General features: G+C 46.8%; 2 protein-coding genes across 13 annotated transcripts in view; one reads left to right on the forward strand and one right to left on the reverse strand.

The window, feature by feature from the left end:
* The window catches only part of ERCC6L2 (ERCC excision repair 6 like 2), a 183,474-nt gene that overhangs the window by 15,195 nt on the left and 154,028 nt on the right, over positions 1 to 14,251 (reverse strand). For 8 of the 11 annotated variants that reach the window (XM_063636886.1, XM_063636883.1, XM_063636885.1 and 5 more), the window contains one exon: positions 10,975 to 13,327. The exons of the other annotated variants lie outside the window; for them this stretch is intronic. In XM_063636886.1, coding sequence (XP_063492956.1) covers positions 12,337 to 13,327 — 991 coding nt within the window. In that variant the 3' untranslated portion in view covers positions 10,975 to 12,336. Of the gene's footprint in view, positions 1 to 10,974; positions 13,328 to 14,251 lie in introns of those variants that run through there. 11 annotated transcript variants of the gene reach the window in all.
* LOC129478247 (collagen alpha-1(I) chain-like) lies at positions 3,266 to 5,813 on the forward strand. Of its 2 annotated transcripts, XR_010120210.1 has the most exons (3): positions 3,266 to 4,116; positions 4,224 to 5,673; positions 5,708 to 5,813. XR_010120210.1 is itself a non-coding variant. In XM_055269884.2 (2 exons), exons 1-2 carry the CDS (start codon positions 3,304 to 3,306, stop codon positions 4,572 to 4,574), a joined length of 1,164 nt encoding a protein of 387 aa, XP_055125859.2. In that variant the 5' UTR covers positions 3,266 to 3,303; the 3' UTR covers positions 4,575 to 5,813. The 2 variants fall into 2 exon arrangements, 1 of the variants encoding a protein (XP_055125859.2); XM_055269884.2 differs by having other exon boundaries at positions 4,224 to 5,813.

Genomic DNA, 14,251 nt, shown 5'->3' on the forward strand with positions numbered 1-14,251 from the left:
GATGAGCAAGGGGGCCTTGGAGGCATTCCGGATCACACTGAACCTGAGCCCCACTGCCTAACCCACTCAGTGTCGCTGTTAACAGAAACTCGCTGCCATCTGGGCTCAGGCCTGCCTCCTTCCTATAGAACTTGACACTGGAAGTACCAGGCGAGCTGGACCTTCTGCTGCTACTGCACTCCACGATGCAGCCTGAGAATGAAGCCCACCAGTGTGAGAGAAAGCAGACCTGAGTGGTAAGCTGGTGACACAGGGTGTGGGGTGGTGTCCCTTGAGCTTCGACACCACGCCACACCCGAAACCAGCCTGACATCCATGATTTTGCTTTTTTGCTTAAGCCAGTCTGTCATTTTCAACAAAAGAGTTCTACTAGATATGACAAATTTCTCTAGAAGACCCAAGAAGTGAAAGACTTGAAGCTATTGCAATGGTTCAGGAACTAGGACACTGGTAGGAAACTAGAAAGAAGGCATCGGAGTTAAGGAAATATTTATGAGGTCAACTCTGGAAGTCTCGGTTACTGAGTGAATAGAGTGGCTGAGAGGAATGGAAACATCCAACCAAATAAAAAAAGACGGTGCTGGGATTTGGGTTATGAGGTCAATGACTGATGCAATGCCATTAACTGAGTTAGGAGTCTCAAATACAGAAGGATGAGTGCAGAGTTGAGGATGAAGAATTCTGCTTTGCACACAATGAGTGTGAGGTGCCCAAGGATAACCCAACGGGAAGCAGTCACACCAAAGCAACAGGGTGTGCACCTGAAACTCAGAAGGGTGATCAGGCTGTGGTGAAGATTCCTGATCAACCATAAATGAATTCATTAAAAGCATGAGAGTGAGTGGAGGGGCCCCTAGAATATGGTGGGTGCATGAGACTAACCCTAGATTGGGGATAGCTCCCTAGGAAATTCAAGGGACAAGGTGAGGAGGAGGAGGAGCCCACCAAGGAAACCAGAAAGAGACCCCTGGAGAGGTCCCAGGACAGCAAGGAGCACAGCCTTCAAGTCTGGGAGCCAACTATCCAAGAAGAGAGTGGTTTGCCATGGATGCCGTGGGCCACCACGTCCCATCTTGGAAAGCAAGTTGAGTTCTCTCTTGAATACATGGGGATTGATTACCCAGACTTTAAAGAATCTATGTCCCTGACTTCCCTTCATTCACTCTGCTCTTTACCTTCTCCTCTTCCCTGGTCACCAGCACCTCTGCTAAAGGGTGGAGAAAGGAACTTCTGATCAGTTACAGAAAAGCTTTGGGGTTACGTGGTGCAAGCTGCTCTGCCTCTGTTTGTGAAGAAATTAGACTATGGCCAGCCATGGGAGTGGGATCACTTTGGTTTCTGGAGCAATAGTTAGTAGCAACATTTAGAGGTGGTCATTCGGTTCACTTCTGGGAAGCGATTCGTATTTAAGAAAAATAGATGCAAAGTTGCTAAGTACACCTGACATTTAAATAGTCTCCAGCAGATAAATGCTCATACTGACACTCCTCACCAGAAAAAGAGAAATACCCATCTTGAGGAAGAGAAATGACTTTTGTTCAGTTATGCTCCTGGGTCCCCTTTCACTGGAGGGATATCTCAGCTTGCTGAGCCCCTGGTTACTGCAGTCCTCGGTTCCAGAACCCAGCAATTCCTATCATCACAATTGTTTCAATTCTTATCCAAGCCCTGTATATTTCAGATCATCCTTAATTTCTTGTTCTGTACCCAGAGGAGATCGGGAAAACCTTTAAGTCTCTATGTGAGGCAAATACATCCTCCTCACTGCCCCAGCCCCATGTGATTGATGAGGCAACTGAGGAAGAGAAGTAGGGTGCTCCTGGCACGGGAGGAGCGCAGTGCTGAGAAACTCTGGGCTCCATTCGGAAATAGCACTGATTTCTTAGTGTACTTTTTTTGGTGTTAATATAGAAAACATCAAAAACACAGTTAAAAGAATGAAGCATGTCTACATACATGTGGCCAGAAAGACTGACCAGAAGCTGGTAGCAGTGAGGGATGACAGTGCTTGCCCCTGCGTTGAATAGTGGCAGAGTTAGGGAGGAAACAGTCTGCTGTTTGAGACCCTTTCAATTTCATGTTATGGATTTACAGAGACAGATGAATTAAACATTATATAAAAAAGGAATAAAACCACTGGTAGGATCTGTATTCCAGGAAGAAAAAAGCATATTACATAATAGACCGATGCACAGAAATAAAAAAAGGAATTTAACTAGAGCCTATGCTAATCATAAATCCCTTCCCTGTTCCAGAGTCCTGTTGTCTCTGGGGTCTTGGCCCATCTTATCTAGGCCATGCAGTGGTGGGGGTGGGATGCTGCTAGTTCCTAGGCAGGAAATAGGGGCCAGTTAGCCTTGTGGTGTCATTTCTGGGTCCTGGAAAGGAGACCACTGCTGACCCCTGACTCACCAACCACTAATTAATGATGGAAATCCCACTGGCCTGCCTGGACAAAGGCAGCCCAGACCTGGACTCATTCACATGCAAAGCAAGTGGCCAGAAGAGGCTGCTGTTGGCAGGGGTGAGGGACTGGAGAGCGCGCTAAGTGGCCTATGTCTGTGGGGGAGGGAGAGGGTGGAGCGGCAGAAGCCGGCCTGAGGTTAGGAGCCTGCGGTGTCTCCAGGAAAGCAGAGGCGGCTGTGGGGGGCGCCGGGGCTGAAGAGCCAAGTGTGGAGGCTGCTCCATCTTGCCCATCTCCAGAAACTCAGACCACCCATCCACTAAAGGCAGGTGGATGAGCAAGGGGGCCTCGCAGGCATTCCAGATCACACTGAACCTGTGCCCCACTGCCTGACCCACTCAGCATCGCTGTTAACAGACACTCGCTGCCGTCTGGCCCAGACCCCGCTGGCGCTGCGGGTCCTTCCACCCCAGTTAGGAAGGATCATGGTTCCCGCGGAAGCCCCTGCCAGGGTGAATAAACTCGGCGTGGGGCTGACTGGCTTTGAATTACTCCGTTGCTTACAAGCCGAGTTCCCCTCTGTGCCTCAGTTTCTCCCTCTATAAAACAATACGAATACCGGCCCAGAAGCGTTGTTCGGCAGATTAAACGAGAAAATCCACTGGAAGTGTTTAACAAACGACACACGGTATGGGCTTCATACCTGCCAGCCGATGTCCCCTGCAGCCTTTAGTCCCTACCCAATCCCCCTTAGCCTGCTATGTGGAGATACAGGAGGCTTGCATCCGCCGCGGTCCCAGTGTATTTTAACGGGCTCCTGGGGAAGCGGTGTGGAAAATGGATTAGGGAGGGAGGAGGCCAGAGCCTCGGAACCCAGGGAGAGGTCTGCAGGCATCCAGATGGGAGCTGGAAGGGCGGGACAGGGCCCTTGGCAGGGGGATACAGGAAATATTTTGGAGAAGTTCTCTCTAGGACTTGGTAACAGGTTGAGAGCGGCCACTTGGCCGGGGGCACCGGCTTCGGAGGCGGGAGGGAGGTGGAGGAAGGGAAGGCAGCTGCAGGGCCGACCTGCGGGGTGGGCGTGGGGGGTGGCTGGGGGCGTGAGGCCGGGGGCTCAGGGCCTCAGGGGTTCGGCCTGGAGGAGCGGCGTGGGCGCGCCGGGGCCCCGATTCCTCCTGGGCGGGTCGGCTCCGCAGCCGCTGCGCTCGGAACCCCCTAGGCGCCCCGCAGTACCCGGCGTCCTTCCTGCCTCCTCCTCGCCCCTGTCCTCCGTCCGAGCCCCAGTCCCGCCGACTCTGCCGGCGCCTCCGCCCTCGGCTTCCCACGACCTTGGCGAGACGCGCGCGGGATCCAGTGGAGACTGCTTTCCCACAGGCCGCCGTCCAGGGCGGGGAAGGGAGCGGACCCTCCTGGCTCTAGGTGCCTGGGCCCCCGGCGGCCTGCGGAGGCCTCGCCCCACGCCACCCGCCCACTGGCCTCGTCTTCGCGCGGGGGTGAGGGCAAAGGAGGCACTCGTCCCATCGCCAGCCCGGGTCCCCTTCCCGCCAGTCGCTATCCGAGAATTTGCCCCGTGCCCCCCAGGCCGCGGGGGTCGGGAGGACCGAGGGGCGGACCCCGCAGAGGGTTGCGACGCCCTCCCTTCCCTCCCCGAGGGAAGCAGCCCCCAGGACCGCCCCTCGCTCCCTGCCCGGGAGGGACTGGGCTTCCCCGAGGTGTGTAGCTCCTGGAGAACTCGTGCCCTCCAGCTGGACCTCGCTTTCCCGTTTCCAGACGGCCAAGCCATCAGTTAATTCGCTTGCTTTCTCTTTTCCTCACAGAGAAAACCAGCCTGATTCGGAGGAACGGATTGCTTGGGGCGGCTCCCAGCTCGAGTTGTGGGCCCCGCCGCGGGTGCCCTTCGGAAACCAGGCGAAGCCGCCTCTGCCCGGACGCAGCCCGACACTTGCCCGCGGGGTTCCCCGGGACGCCTGAGAGTAACGCGCGCGAGGGGGAAAGCCGAACGGCCTCCCTGTGCCCGGCGCAGACGGTGCTCCCTAGCTGGGTTCGCCGCGGCGGCGCTGCCAGCCCCCGACACGCAGGACTTTTGGTCCAACAGCCCGACGGCGCCCGGTGCGCCGTTCCCTCCGCCCTCTCCCCGCTCCCCGGCCCGCGCGTCTTGGAGGGTGGGTGAACTGTCGGAAGCGCTGTATGCCTGGCCAACCCAAACCAGGAACCTCCGCATCAAACAGCCCACGTTGCTGCTGCTCTGGGGTTTTAACGGCCAAGGAAGACTGGAGAAGGGGTGTTCTGCCTTCCCATTCTCTTAGGCCCGGCCACTCCCCATCCCCACAGTTTGGAAGTGGCCTTTTCTGAGGACTCCAGCCCAAAGCATGTTTCTCCTTTTGAGCTGCGGAAGCCTTCCTTGTTCCCGCCATTGGGAGGGCATTCCATCATCTGCGGCTGCGTTCCTCGGTGGGAATTGTCCCTTAGCGTCCACCTAGAGGACATTCTAAGCTTCCTGAGACCTGCTTGTCCACCTCAACATGTCCCAGCATATGGCTGTGCCCTAAGGGGTCTTTGAGGGCATTTTAGGAGGCGAGCGGCGCCCCTACCTGGGCTCCGCGGGGCCGATTCGGTTTGCCCTTTGCTGGCATGTCAGTGAATTAACTACTGTCCTTGGGATGACCTGTCCTATGATTTGGCCTCTGGAGCATCCCGGGTGTGTATTTCAGAACTCCTCCCATCTTACCCACCTGCTGAAGGCCTGTCCCCCTGATATGGTTTGGCTCTGTGTCCCCACCCAAATCTCACCTTGAATTTTAATAATCCCCACGTGTCATGGGGGGGACCAGGTGGAGGTAATTGAATCATGGAGGTGGTTTCCCGCACGCTGGTCTTGTGACAGTGAGTTCTCACAAGATCTTTTTTTTTTTTTTTTTTTTAACGTAGTATCACTCTGTCACTCAGGCTGGAGAGCAGCGGTGCGATCTCGGCTCACTGCAACCTCTGCCTCCCGGGTTCAAGAGATTCTCCTGCCTCAGCCTCCCGAGTAGCTGGGACTACAGGTGTGCGCCATCACGCCCGGCTAATGTTTTTGTATTTTTAGTAGAGATAGGGTTTCACCATGTTGGTTAGGCTGGTGTCGAACTCCTGACCTTGTGATCTGCCTGCCTCGGCCTCCCAAAGTGCTGGGATTACAGGCGTGAGCCACTGCACCCAGCCGATCTGGTGCTTTTATAAGGGGCTGCCCCCATCCCCCTTCCTCTCTCTCTTGCCACCCTGTGAGGAAGGTGCCTTTCTTCCCCCTTCCCCCTTCACGTGAAGGTGCCTTTCTTCCCTCTTCACGTGAACTGCCTCCATGATTGTAAGCTTCCTGAGGCCTCCCCAGCTATAAGGAACTGTGAGCCAATTAAACTGCTTTATAAATTAACCCAGGTATTTCTCGGGCATTTCTTCATAGCAGCGTGAGAACGGACTGATACGCCCCCAATGTGGAGTAGGGGAAGCTGAGGGAGTTAAGAGGTCCCAGCAAGGTGAACGTGTGATGGGGTCTTGGGACAGTGAGAGTGCTGCCTGAGGGAACAGTGGGCAGGTCATTGAGGCTCCACTGAGCTTGGTGAGGAGGAAGCTGAGAGAGGGAGGTGTCGATTCAGGAGTTAGGGGTGACATGGAAGGAACGTGAGGCTTTACCAGGCACAGGTGAAGGAAGGCCACTTAGGTACTGGCAGTGGGAAGAGAGGGCAGGGAGTGGTGGACGGAGAGGAAGAGAAAGCTGAACACTGGAGCACAATGCGGGTGCTGGGAGGCAAGCAGAGGGGGCTGGGGGCTTCTCATATGGTGCATCCTGGCATTTATATTTTGAAAAATAATTGTTTTGTTCCTATTAGTGCTTTTGTAATAGTTTTAGGAAAGAAGAGAAAATATGAATTAGCTATTATGAGGCTTCTTTTGAAGTTTCTTTCAGTTCAGAAACATGTCCCACTTTACAAAAAAATTAGGAAAATTCAAAGTTAAAAAATGTATGGAGGTCCATAATTGACATTTTAGTCTGACAAGACAACTCACTGGAGTTTCCTTAGAGATGTATTAGAAATTCAGAGCTGCACACGCATTTTTCCCCCTGCCAGATAAACTGAAACTATATAAAGTGAGTTTTAGTTATTTCTTTCAACGAGACTGTGAGGCCTATTTAGCTAACGAAAAAGATATCTGTAGAAAGAAGCACTCTTGAGTCTTATCTACAAGACAGGGCAGTAAAAAACCAAGAATGTCAGATGAGTATTATCTCTGTCTATGGCAGAAAGGTATCATGTTGGTATAATTAAGATTGGTCTTAATGGAAACTTAGGCAATAAATATAACCATCATAGTTTAACCTGCAGCAAAGCAAATAAAATACATGAAGTATAACAGAAAAACAATGCAGGCAAAGGCAGGCACATTGCTTGAGCCCAGAAGTTCGGGACCAGACCTGGGCAACATGGCGAAACCCTGTCTCTACAAAAAAAAAAAAATGCAAAAATTAGCCAGGCAGGGTGGTACACGTCTGTGGTCCTAGCTACTTGGGAGGCTGAGGTGGGAAGATCCCTTGAGCCCGGGAGGTCGAGGCTGCAGTGGGCGATGATTGCGCCATTGCACTCCAGCTTAGGTGACAGAATGAGACCCTGTCTTACAAAAAAAAAAAAAAAAAAAAAAAAGCTATGTGTGAATTTTTTTCCAATCTTTTAATAAGGAAAATTTTTTTTCAAAATAATGGCTTATGTGGAGTGTCAACATAAAAACCATATAATTTCAAATTGATAAGTAAAATATAGTCAGCAATCTCACATCAAAATTTGGTATGTAACACATTATGGAGAGGTGTTGCTTTTGGTCATACTTTTTTTCCATTTTTAAAACTGTAAAATACATGCAAAATTTAGCATTTTTATGACTTTTAAGTGTACACTTCAGTGTCATTAAATTCATATTGCTGTGCAACCATCACGACCATCCATCTTCAGGCCACTTTTCATCCTGTTAAAACAGAAACTCTACACCCATTAATAACTCCCCTTTCTCCCCTCCCTCCAGTGTCTGGCAACCACCATTCTACTTTGTCTCTATGAATCTGACTAATCTAGGTACTTCATATAAGTGGAATCATACAGTGTTTGTCCTTCTGTGTCTGGTTTATTTCACTTTGCATACCGTCCTCAAGATTCATCTATGTTGTAGCACGTGTCCGAATTTCCTTTCAAGGCTGAATAATATTCCTGTGTGTATAATATTTTGCTTATTCATTGATAGGCACTTGGAATGCTTTCTTCATGTTTTAGCCATTGTGAATAATGCCACTATGAACATAGATGTTCAAATATGTGTGGACATTTTTATAGGAATGTAACAACAAAGAGCACACAGTGGGCTCCATCATGAGCTCAGCTGCGTATACAGATGGGGGGCACTGGAAGCCGTGGTGGGGCAACTCAAGCACCTCTCTGGAAATACTGTGTCTCAGGGGGACAGAAGGTCAGGCAGGTGAGTCCTGCCCAGGGACAAACCTCAGACAATCACTGGCACATCAGAATTCCTGTGAAACTGCAAAAACAAAAAGGGTGCCTGGGCTGAGAGCCCTAGACCCCCTGATTCAGAGTCTCTTGACGAGGACCCTGGACATGTGCATGCTTAAAACCCTCTCCGGAGGTTCTGACTTGCTACCCTTGGGGCTGGGAACCACACAGCCTGGGACTTGGGAAGGAAGGGCGAATCTGTCTTTCCTCCTAGGGGCAGAGAGTAACTATCAGATGCACTGTTTTCCTAGCGAAACCCTGCAAGACCCTGAGGCAAAATAGCCCTCCTGGGGTGGCCCTTTAGCCAAGCAAAAGTGAGATGTTCTTCCCTCCTGCAACAAATACCAAGTGGAGCCAGCCGTACATGCCACAGTGTACAGGGGCTGTCACCAAGAGGACAGTGGCTTATGAACCATCCCAGTAAGGCCTCCCAGAAGCACTGGGCAGAGGATGCTTTGCAATCTCTGGTGGAAGATGAAACCAGAAACAAGTCTGTATCCGTGATGATGGAATGAGCAGCAGGCAAGGAGCCTAGAAAGTGATGGGCACTCTTGCTCTTTGAAGGTGTGTGCCTGTCATTGGGGCTGACAGGTTCAGTGACATCCTTGGTGAGGCCTAGATCCTAGATCCACTGTTAGCTGGATTTGTGACATAAAAATCCTTCACATGCAAACAAACAAACAAACCAACAAACAAACAAACACACACACACACACACACAAGAAAACCTTTAAGGCAGGCAGTGATTCCCATTCCTTTGGATTTTATAGACCACTAAGTGTCAAATAAAACTTCTGGGACTGACATATCACCAACTTTTATGTAAGGACAATGAAAAAGACTAAAAGGTATGATCTACCATCATTTCATAAAAGAGGGCTATTTTGATATCATAAAAGAAGGATAACTTCAGAATTTAGAAGTGTACACATTGAACTTTAATTAGAAAATAACCATGTATTTCCTGTGGCTTTCTCATTTTCTGTGGACGAATGAAAAGTTTATCACCATCTCTGCAAACTAAAGCCGCTTTGCCTTGAATACTTAGGGGCAGCTGCACCATTTGCAGATGTTGTTTATTTCCTTGAAGAGGTGTTTTCAGGGCTGTAAGAGAACCCTGAGGAATTCAAGTGTAAAAATCTCTTGGTATCTTGCCTCAGTTTCCAATATTAATAGCTGTGTGGTGAGTGTTCAGCCAGAAACGGTATCATTGCTTAAGTAAAAAAGATTGTGGCAAGTAGCATCATGGAAACAAAGTTGAAAGGTGTTCTTAGCAATGATCTCATCTCTGTGGTTTTCAAACTAGTGCTCCATGGAGCCACAGTGGTGGTGCTTGAAGCAACAGACTTCCATTTTAATTATTTTATTAGTTAAGTTTCTGATTAAGATACAGTTCAGTTGCTTTAAGAAAATGGCTGACCACCACTGATCTAATCCATCACCAATTTAAAGGGGAAACTAAGGCTAAAAGGAGGTAAGGGATTTGCTTGAGGCCACCCATTTAGTTGGCAGAACTTGGTGACACAACACCAGTGGAGTGGGGGTAGGAAGGGTCTTGTCAAACTTTCCTAGTGTCTGTTCTCAGGTCATCAATGGTTGAACCAAATCTTTCCATCACTCCATTGCAGGGAGTCCACTCCACCTAACAGTTTCCCTTCTGAAACAGGCTCCTTTTCATACTGGACTCTGCATTCCACCTGACACACTTTCCTACATAATAGTGATAAATATTTCACTGACAACTGTTGGAAACTAATTTTTAAACTCCAGTTCTGCATTTTTGCTCCCATTTTGACTACTATTGATAAAAGTTCCTTTTTTTATTTTTGAGATGGAGTCTTGCTCTGTCACCCAGGCTGGAGTGCAGTGGCGCAATCTTGGCTCACTGCAAGCTCCGCCTCCCAGGTTCACGCCATTCTCCTGCCTCAGCCTCCCAAGTAGCTGGGACTACAGGCGCCCACCACCATGCCTGGCTAATTTTTTTTTTTTTTTTTAGTAGAGACAAGGTTTCACTGCATTAGCCAGGATAGTCTCGATCTCATGACCTTGTGATCCGCCCACCTCGGCCTCCCAAAGTGCTGGGATTACAGGTGTGAGCCACTGTGCCCGACCTAAAAGTTTCTTTAATAGCATTTATTGGCTGGGCATGGTGGCTCACACCTGTAATCCCAGCACTTTGGGAGGACAAGGCAGGTGGATCACTCGTGGCCAGGAGATCGAGACCACCCTGGCCAACATGGTGAAACCCCATCCCTACTAAAAATACAAAAAAATTTGCTGGGCATGGTGGCACGCACCTGCAGTCCCAGCTACTCGGGAGGCTGAGGCAGGAGAACTGCTTGACCCAGGGGGCGGAGGCTGCAGTGAGCTGAGATCGAGCCACTGCACTCCAGCCTGGCGACAGAGTGAGACTCCGTCTCAAAAAAAAAAAAAAAAATTTAGCTGAGTGTGGTGGTACACACCTGTAATCCTAGCTACTCAGGAGGCTGAGGCATAAGAGTCGTTTGAGAGGGAGGTGGAGGTTGCAGTGAGCCAAGATCATGCCACTGTACTCCAGCCTGGGTGACAGAGTGAGACTCAATCTCAAAAAAAAAAATTGTACATATATGAAGACTACAGGGCTAATATTTATATGAATATCATAATTTACAAGGTATTAAAATGTTTGAACTACATTGTCTTGTATAGAAACTGAAATGAAGTGGTGTCTACTTATTGGAGTTCCTCAGATAGCTGATCACATTGTAGGCTGAAAACATCTACAAGTCAAGTCTATCAAGGACCATATCATGCACTTATTGTGTAGAATGCCCCTCAATGGCAAAACATACCATCTGGTAAGTCTGGACAAAACTCAGGTGCACACAGCAAACAATGACAAACTCATATAACTTAAAACAGCGTTTTCACACTGTGGATCCTAACTATGGGCCATGAAATTCAATTCAGTGGGTTGTGAGAGGATTAACACACATACAAACCCACTGCCCTACCAAACACAATCCTAGAAGAGAAAAATGTCAAAGTATGTTACATGGCTTATGAGTAAATATTTCATAAACATTTTATTCCAATCATATATGTACGAACACATATGTACTGAGTCATGACATAAAATATATTTTACAATTCTCGAGGGCAAAACATTGCTCTAAAGAAAAGCATACTTGGCCGATCAGTCCCTTGAGAAGACTTTTGTTTTTGATTTTTTGTTCACTTCTGAGCAATGACTCCACATCCTGGGTACACGGAAGCCCTCTCTCCTCAACTCGATAGCAGTGCTCTTTTAGCACAGCCAGTTCCTGGCTCAGGCTGTTTTCCAGAGGGATGTGTCCTCCTCTTGCAGCCCTGTGAACTAACTGAAGGACAGCTGCAGTGGTGCATCTGAACCTGCAGCGGAGACAGCTCAGGTCCTGCCTACAGCATGCACATGTGATGCCAGGGGCTTTCCACCATGATTTTTCACTGACATGATTTCCTTTCATTCACCTGTAGCTCTGCTTTACCTGTATAGCTCAAGCTCCTAGCACAGAACACAGGGGCTGAGTAAAGGCTTCTAAATACATGCATTCAACAATGAGCACATTCATTTTGTTATAAACCATAAAAATTACACTCAAAATATAACAGTTTCTAACAAAATACAAAGTTTACCCATTTCTTCATACTTAAGAACTACGAAAGTACTATACAAACCTTTATTTACATTAAATCACAATAGGTACATAAAAAGTTGAGGCACTGGTGTCTGTGGCTAATGGTAGTAATTACAGCTCACACAGTAAAGTGTGTAACATTAACCTTTTAATTTTGAGCTGCTGCAAAATTACCATTTTAATATTATATATACCATATATTCAGTACTAGTTATGACTTTTTTCTAAAATAATAATAGAACATGATACCCAGGGAAAAAGAAAATACTTAATAACTTTCCCAAGTGCTAGTAAAAAACACATTGCTGTACATCTGATTTGAGGGGCAGACATGATTCAGCCTATGAGCCATTAGGAGAGCGAAGCAAAGCTTTTTTAAACTGGAAGGACACTCTGCTGATTTGGTTCAGACTCTTCATCTTTCACACTGGGAAACAATGTTCACCAGGGCAAGTGTCACATCATTATGTAATACAGTAAGAAAGATGTCCCAGGTCTCCTACTAACAAACCTAGAATCTTTTCTAATTCATAACAGAGGTTTATACTATAAATACAATCATATTCTTGAAAGATCAAGTCAAATATCAAGAAAAACAGATCCATGATAATACTTTAGACTTCAAAAAAATCCTAAAGCAATAATTTAATAAAAATATATGTCAACAACTGTGTTCAAGATAACAGAATCAGTGTGGAAAACAGTGCCGTAAACAGTGATGGTTGCAGTTCACTGGTGCAGTAATTCATTTATATGCTTCTGTGGTACTCTGTGTATTAGTTGTGTTTTCATCTGTATCACTTGGGCTAAATTTCTTCCATAAAAATTTCTCATTTGATTTCCAAAGAGAAGTTGCTGGCTTTTCTCTCCTTTTGGAGGGTGCTGCTAGAGGTGCTTTTTCACACAGAGTCTCTATTACTGCCAAGTCTGTGAGTTTACTAAGACTCTCATCATTCTGCTCATTCAAGATGTCCCAGAAATCCTTTGGTCTCTGTTTTGCTTTTTCCATGGGCCCTGAAAGAACTTTCTTTGGCAGTTGTGTGGGACTGTTCCCATGACTTTTAAAAAGGTCATCAAGAATAGAGGTATCACCAAGTAAGCTTATCACAGAAGTATTTTCCAGCATTGGATTTTCTATCTTTTTGTTTTCCAATTTGAGAAGGGGTTCTTTTCTTGAAATGCCCATTCTTGTGAGGTCCTGTTGGTCTTTCATGGTATTTTCTAACCTTCTCTCACGTGTTTCAGACTCACTGTTCAGAGAACGGGATGTCACAGTATCTTCGGATGCTTGGCTGTTTTTCTCACTGTCAATCTCTTGAGTAGAACTAACAGGTGATTTCTTAGTTTCTGCATCATTAAAAAACACCTCTTCTCTACAGGAACTATGATTCTGAAACTTAACTGATTTTCTTTTATATGTTTTTAGGCTGCAAACTTGAGAAATTTTGTTGGTAGAATCTTTAAATGACAAGGTTTCAGAATCTGACAGCCTTGCTTTTATAAGAGATTCTCTTTTTTCAGATTTCTTCCTGGTGCGCTGCTCTCCTTTCTCAAAGGAAGAATTGTTGAATTCTGACACAGAATCCACAAAAAATTCTTTCACCTCTGGATATTGAGAAGCATAAAAATCTCTTAGCATTTTCTGTCGTTCTTCTGATGTGGCATTGGTTATATGTTTAGCAAATTCGTTTACAGAAAACGAGTTAAAATAAGAGGCCATTTCTTCAAATTGTTTTCTAAAGATTAAATGAACAAAACTAGTGGTTATTTTCATTACATTTTATTTTGAAAGAACTCATCACCAGTAACAGGAAATGCAGAGGCCACGGAAGGTAATCTTGTTCCTTTAGCATATGTCTGCTGAATTCCATAATGAAAATGCATTTTATCCTAGTAGAGTGAGGCCTCTACCCTTATGCTACTGAGAAAAGTATCTTAGCTCACAAAATCACCAGCTTTGTAAGTTATTTTGATTTATGCTATTATATTAGGTATTTCTTGGGAATTATGGAGGCCCAGCATGCTACTCCTCCTTTGAGCCAATTTATGACTGACATGAGGATCATGATTTATAGAATCTGTACTTGAAAATCTATATTGTATTCAAGTCTCATGAAATAAAATTGTCAAAGAATCTTCATGAAAATAGCAAATTCTGAAAAATTAAGAAAGACATTTTTTTCCCTTCCCTCTCCTTTTCCCCTTCTTTTACAAATACGACATAGAAATCGCACAAGACTTTTTGATGAGCCCAAACGAAAGTTCTTAACTGATAAACCTAGATTATTTTTTCCCCAGTTGGTATGGACACCTAAGCTAAGGAGTGAGATGCTATTAGAAGAAGTGTGTTGTATTCTTAGTGTAAGATACTAATAAAAGCTGTTGTATGCATGTATGAGGAAATGGGCCTTCAAGAACCTTGGTAAGATAGAGGCAGAAAGATTTAGGGACCTGGGCAATGAGCCCTGCTCCTTTCCCTAAATGAGGGTGCTATGGACTAAACTGTGCTCCTCCCCCAAATCATGCGGAAGCCCCCTAACCCAGGACGTAACAGTATTTGGAGTTAGAGCCTTCAGGAGGTAATTAAGGTTAAATGAGGTCATAAGGGTGGGACCCTGATCCAACAGGATTAGTGTCCTTAGAAGAGATGCCAGAAAACC

This window comes from Symphalangus syndactylus, chromosome 3 (genome assembly GCF_028878055.3).
Source record: "Symphalangus syndactylus isolate Jambi chromosome 3, NHGRI_mSymSyn1-v2.1_pri, whole genome shotgun sequence".
In the NCBI taxonomy this organism is placed as follows: Eukaryota; Metazoa; Chordata; class Mammalia; order Primates; family Hylobatidae; genus Symphalangus; species Symphalangus syndactylus.

Excerpts from the sequence above, each read along its gene's own strand:
- LOC129478247 (XM_055269884.2), top strand. The coding sequence starts at position 3,304 with ATGGGAGCTGGAAGGGCGGGACAGGGCCCTTGGCAGGGGGATACAGGA. Across the intron at positions 4,117-4,223 it reads AGGGACTGGGCTTCCCCGAG|AAAACCAGCCTGATTCGGAG; the intron begins GTGTGTAGCTCC and ends TTCCTCACAGAG.